A 6,192-nucleotide genomic window follows, 5' to 3' on the forward strand; every position below is an offset into this window, starting at 1 on the left:
TGTTTTGTAAATAAGTTCATCTGTATCATTTTTTAAGATTCCACATGTAAGTGATATCATATGATATTTGTCTTTCTCTGTCTGGCTTACTTCACTCAGTATGATAATCTCTAGGTCCATCCATGTTGCTGTAAATGGCATTATTTCATTCTTTTTTATATGAATAATTGAATAGTATTCTATTGTGTATATATATATACCACGTCTTCTTTACCTGTTCATCTGTCGATGGACATTTATGTTGCTTCCATAAAAACACACAAATAGTTTAAAAAACACTACAGAGAGGGTCCATGTACCTTTCACCCAGCTTCTGCCATCACTGAAATTTTTTTACCCTTAGAAAGATCTGAGACCTCACAATGAAAATAGTTTGTTCTTTGAAACACTGACTTTTAGAAAAATCTTGACCCAAATAACTTTGACAATTTAAAGAACCCACCATACATAGGTAACCATGGCCTTCCCACTTGTAAAAACAAGACAGGTTCCAGGGTATATGAAGGAAGGATACCCCACTGCGTCTCTCCTACTGAAAGCAGCTATTCACCTGCTACTATTACTTCATTATTACTTCACCTATTACTTCATTATTCAGAGAAGTAATGAGAGCATGCAGACTGAGGAAGAAGACCACAGAACTGGTGGTGAGTTTATCACTTTTTATTTCCAGTCTCTCTGATGTGAACTCAGTGCAGCCCAGAACTCAGAAGTGGGCATTGGTTCCAAGAGGAGACCTCTCTTCTGGCTCAAGAAGCAGGAGGGGGGTCTAAAATGTTCAGAGAGAGTGTAGAAGCCCCTTATTTATCTTTTCTTTTCTTAAATTTTTTTCCTCAGGTCTCCTGTGCCCCAGACCTCAAGCAATCCTGTGGCAGCAATGGGAGATGGCAGGAAATCAGAACAGGAAGGCAGAGAACCTTCCTCTCTAATCAGAGGAGCTGTGGATCCCAGCGGGTGTGGTGAGCCCCACTGCTGTTGCTCTCTCTCTGGCCTCTGCTCAGCTCTGAGATGGGTGCAGTCAAATCAAGTGTGCAGGAGTGCGGGGCAAACACAGCCTCAGGGTGCTGGCTGAAGGGCTGGAGAGCAGAGTCCCAGGGACGCAGAACTATCGAGGCAATTATGATAAGGCAGGAGCTTGGGAAAGCAACCCCTTAAAGTTGTTTATGAACTCTTGGGCTTACCCCTGAACTGCACATGTATGGATCTGACCCTAAATAGGCTCCAGAGACTTGGAGCAGTAAAATATGGGACAGACGACTTGCCTAAGTCCCAGACTGGCCAGTAGGTGGTACATACACCAGACAGATCCAACAGCACTTCTCAAAGACTTGAAGTCGAAACCACGATCCACAGAAGTCTTGGGGAAATGAGGACTTGTGGTCTGAACCCTACTGGGTTAATTACTTCCTAAAACAAAAATAACAATATCTGCCATAAGATTTAAAAAACAACCAAAGTCTCAAAACATAATATTCAAAATATCTAGGATACAACAGAAATTTACTCACTATACCAAAAAACCCAGGGAAATCTCAATAGCAATGCTGGGATGCCATAGATATTGAAATTATCTGACCAAGACTTTAAAGCAGTTATTATATCTTCTAACCAGTAAGAGAGAGCAAACACTCTTGAAAAATACAGAAAGTCTCAGCAAAGAAACAGAAGGTATAAAGAAGAATCAAGTGGAAATGTTAGAAATGAAAAAATTCAACAACTAAAATAAAAAGTCATTGGATGGGCTCAGTAACAGAATGGAGATGACAGAGGATTCAGTAATTTTATAAGGAGATCAACAGAAGTTATCCAATCTGAAAAATTGACAGAGAAATGATTGGAAAACAAATTGAGTAGAATTGTAGGGATCTGTAAGACAATAACAAAAGGTCTAACCTTTATATCATCCAAGTCCCATTAAGAGAGGAGAAAAATGTGCAGCAGAAAAAATCTTTAAAGAAATAATGGCTGAAAGGCTGGTTTACTATTAGAAGGTAATCAGTGCAATACATTATATTAGCAGTTTAAAGAATAGAAACAACTCAATCATATCAGCTGATGTAGAAGATGCATTTGGAAAAAACTTAACAACTATTCATGATAAAACTTTCAGCAAACTAGGAACAGAAAGGTATTTCCTTCACCTGACAAAGAACATCAACAAAAACCCATTCTATATAAAGCTGAAAGACAGAAAGCTTTCCCTCTAAGATCAAGAAGAAGGCAAGGATGTTCCCTTTCACCACTCTTATTCAACCTTTTACTGGAAGTCTTAGCCAGTGCAATAAACAGGAATAAGTGAAGAATAAGAGTAAGGTAAGAAAAATAAATAAAAGGCATACATTGGAAAGGAAACAACATAATTGTTTACATAGAAAATTTCAAGGAATACACACACAGACACACACTCTTGAACAAATAATTGAGTTTAGTAAGATTGCAGGATATGAGGACAACATGGAAAAATCAATTGCATGTTGATTATAAATGAGCAATGAACAACTAGAAACCGAACTTAAAAAAAATACCATCTACAGAAGTTCAATTCCTCCCTAGATATATATCTTACAAAATATGTACAGGATCTGATATGCTAAAAACTACAAAATGTTCATGAAATCACTCAAATAAGGCCTAAATAAATGGAAAATATAGCTACACTGACTTCATGGGTTGGAAGACATAACATAGTTAGCATTGATTTATAGATTTAACATAATTCCCATAAAAATTCCAGCAGGAAACTTTATAGATAGAGGTAACCCAATCTTCAAGTTTATATGGAGAGGCAAAAAAATAGGATACTTGAAACACTTTTGAAAAAGAAGAATAAAATTGGAAGAATCATGCTGATTTTAAGACTCACTACAAAGCTATGGTAATCAAGACGGTGTAGTATTGGCAAAGGAATGGACATATCGATGAGTGGAACTGAACCAGCATCAATAAATAGTTTCCTACAAATACTCTCAGTTGGTTTGTGACCAATGTGCAAAGGCAGTTCAAAGGACGAAGGATAAGCTTTTCAAAAAATGGTTTGAACAACTGGTCATCTATATGCACAAAAATGAACCTTACCCTAAATCTCACATGTTACACAAAAATCAACTCAAGATGAGTCAGAGATCTAAATGAAAACATAAAAGTATAAAACTTTTAAGAGTTCACACAGGAGAAAATCTTCATGACCTGGTTATGCAAAGGTTCTTAGACATGTCATCCAAAGCATGATCCATAAAAGAAAAAAAAATGATAAATTGGACTTCATCAAAATTAAAAACTTCTGCTCTGTCAAGGGCATTGCTAAGAGAGTGAAAAGTCAAGCACAGACTGGGAGAAAATATTTGTAAATCATGTATCTGACAAAGGATTTATACGCAGAATATATAATGAACTCTCAAAACTCAACCATAAAAAAAATAGCAACCTAATTTTGCTGAGAAATAGGAAAAAGGCTTGAACAGATATTTTGCCAGGGAAAATACACAGATGAAAAATTATAACATGAAAAAAATTCAGCATCATTAGTCACTAGGGAAATGATAACTAAAATGATGAGGAAATACCATTCTAAACCTACTACAATGGCTAAATTTTTTTTTAAAAAGCCAAGAGCTGGTGAGGATGTGGAGCAGCTGGCACTCTCACATGTTTCTGGTGGAAATGCAAAACGGTATTGCACTCTGGAAAACAGTTTGGCAATTTCTTTTAAAGTTAAACGTATACTTACCATGTGAACCAGCAATCCCTCCCCTGTGTTTACCCTAGAAAAATTAAAACTGTGTTCACAAAACCCCTGTTCTCAAGTGTATCGCAGTTCTAGTCTAACTGTAAAAACTGGAAACAACTGAATGCCCCCTACAGGTGAATGGCTAAACAGTCCACGGTCCATTCTCTACAATGGGTACCACTCAGCAGAACAAAGGAACAAACTATGGATATGCACAACAGCTCAAATGAATCTCAAAATAATTATGCTGAGTGAAAGGAAGCCCGTTTAAAAAGATTAGGTTCTGCGTGACTGCATGTATATAAAGTTCTCGAAAGAGACAAAACCAAAGTGATAAAAAACAGAGGAGGGGTTGCCAGTGCCCAGGGTTGGGGAAGGCACAGCATTAAAGAGAGCAGGAGGGGTACTTGGGGGTGATGCAACAGTTCTGTGTTCTGAGAGTGGTCATAATAACACAAATCTATATACATGTTCAAATTCTTAGAACTGTACACAAAAAGTCATTTTCCTGTATTTTCCCTTAAAAAATAAAATTAAAGAAAAAAGAAAAGAGTTGACAACTCTTGCTTCCAATTGAAGCCTAACCAGATATCAGCAGCAAGGTCAGTACTAGTTGCAAAGAGGGCAACCACAGACAAGATCTTCTGCTACTGTCTGAGCATCTCTACACGCTGGTCACTCCACCTGAGCATTTACATCACAACTCCTAATGCTTACGATCACCCTGGAAAGTGGGTTAGGCTCATTGTATAGAAAAAAAACTGAGGCTTAAGGGAAATGAAATAATTTGCCCTACATCTTGTAGCCAGTAAATGTTGAGTCTGGACTTGACCCCAGCCCTTGTTGCCAATCTCACTGTAAACCTACTTCTCCATATGACTGCTCACTGAAATTAAGAAAAGCAGTGAAAGCTATCAGGGAGACATTAGAACAGCACTTTGATTCACATATATCACAAATATTTTCTAAGCATATTTTATTCTAAACCCCAAGTTTGTTTGAAATTCTGGGAGGTTCAGGGAAATTTAAAAACTACTCCCATTTTATCAGAATCCCCCAATAAGCGGCTAATTTTCAATAGGATTGAATAGTTACCTCCAGTCATACAAATCTACAGTAATTCATATTTTTCCCTAAGTGAATGAAGGAATCATTGTGACTTAACACTACTTGACCAAGTATTTGCTAATTTCACAAGTAGGAATTTATACATATAAAGCAAAGAGTAATTGTTTAAAACTTTTCCCCTTTCACACACAGGACTCTCCTAAGAAGTTGTAATTGGTTCTTCCCACTTCTTCCCTTCACCCCACCACAAAAAAAAGAAATTTCAAAAATACACAAAGTAAATCCATTTTAGAGACTGAAACTAAACATTACTTTTTATTTCATTATGATTATAGCTGAATAACTATCTCAAAACATTCTAAATATGGACTATGCACATTTTTCATGTAGTGAATGATATCTACTCTAAAAGCTTGAGGATGAATTTGCCTTCTTGCTTGTGAATTATTTTCAACTATTTTATTGGCTATTAGGTGTTTTTTCACCAAAACCTTTGGCCTAAAATATTTTTGTCTCAGCTAAGACAAAGATAAGAAGCTAAGGTCTCCAATAAAAGTGTTTTATTGAATGTTCTCTAATTTCTGCTTTACTAAATATATTTTCTTTAAAAAATAGGTATTGGTAGATTTTGACGCAGTATGTGTAAGCTTTAATGCAAAGCAAAGCTTAGCTAATGCCTTCTGCTCTTTTACTGTAGAGAGTTGGGTGATCTATTCCATTCCCCAAAGAAAGACAAGAATAACAAAAGTAATTTCATCATCCACACCTTCCAAGTACCACCCTTGTCAGGTAAGAGAAACCTTCTTATCTTTTGTCACTGGGTTGGGGGGTGGGCTGGAGGAGGCCTACCTTCCAGCAGGTCTCTGGCCAGACCAGGTTCTGCCCCCGTGGACCGAACAAAGTCTGACAGGACTGCGTCCATATCAAGAGTCATAGGATCGTGTAGAAGGGCCGCCCAACACTCAGCCGAGGTGGGGTTTGGAAGCAGGCTAGAAACCATCCATCTGCAGGAGAGAACAGAGAGGCAAACATGATGGAGAGAAGACACCAGTTCTGCTTGCCGTGCCATATATTTGAGCCAATGTGGGATACTGCCTGATTGCCTGATGTGCGACAGTAAATAATAAAAGTCAGACTCAAATGCCATCCCTTTGTAGCTGCCACAGGTGAGAGGGGGCATTCCCAGCTCAGTGTTTCCTACTTTGCGTTCTGTCAATTTCAGTGACTACCGATTGAAAAGAAGATAGACTAGGTTGGTCTAGAAAAATTAAACACCTGATCTTAAGATTCATTTGGAGTCTCTAGATTTCTAATCCTCTTCCAAGTTATGAAGACATGTAACACTTCCACAAATGTAATTGTGTTGCCACTATATCCCACCTACGCCTTTATCAATG

The 6,192-nt window shown here is 37.6% G+C and overlaps 1 protein-coding gene across 2 annotated transcripts in view; it reads right to left on the reverse strand.

Moving 5' to 3' along the window:
* The window catches only part of OTUD7A (OTU deubiquitinase 7A), a gene marked incomplete at its 5' end in the record, with an annotated part of 167,020 nt that extends 161,221 nt beyond the window's left edge, over window positions 1–5,799 (reverse strand). Inside the window, one exon of one of the 2 annotated variants that reach the window (XM_079699885.1) lies at window positions 5,645–5,799. In XM_079699885.1, coding sequence (XP_079556011.1) covers window positions 5,645–5,795 — 151 coding nt within the window. The remainder of the gene's footprint in view (window positions 1–5,644) is intronic. The other variant, XM_079699886.1, reaches the window with a different exon arrangement.
* Between the last annotated feature and the right edge of the window lie 393 nt (window positions 5,800–6,192).

Source organism: Hyperoodon ampullatus, assembly GCF_949752795.1.
Source record: "Hyperoodon ampullatus genome assembly, chromosome: 3".
NCBI classification, from domain to species: domain Eukaryota; kingdom Metazoa; phylum Chordata; class Mammalia; order Artiodactyla; family Ziphiidae; genus Hyperoodon; species Hyperoodon ampullatus.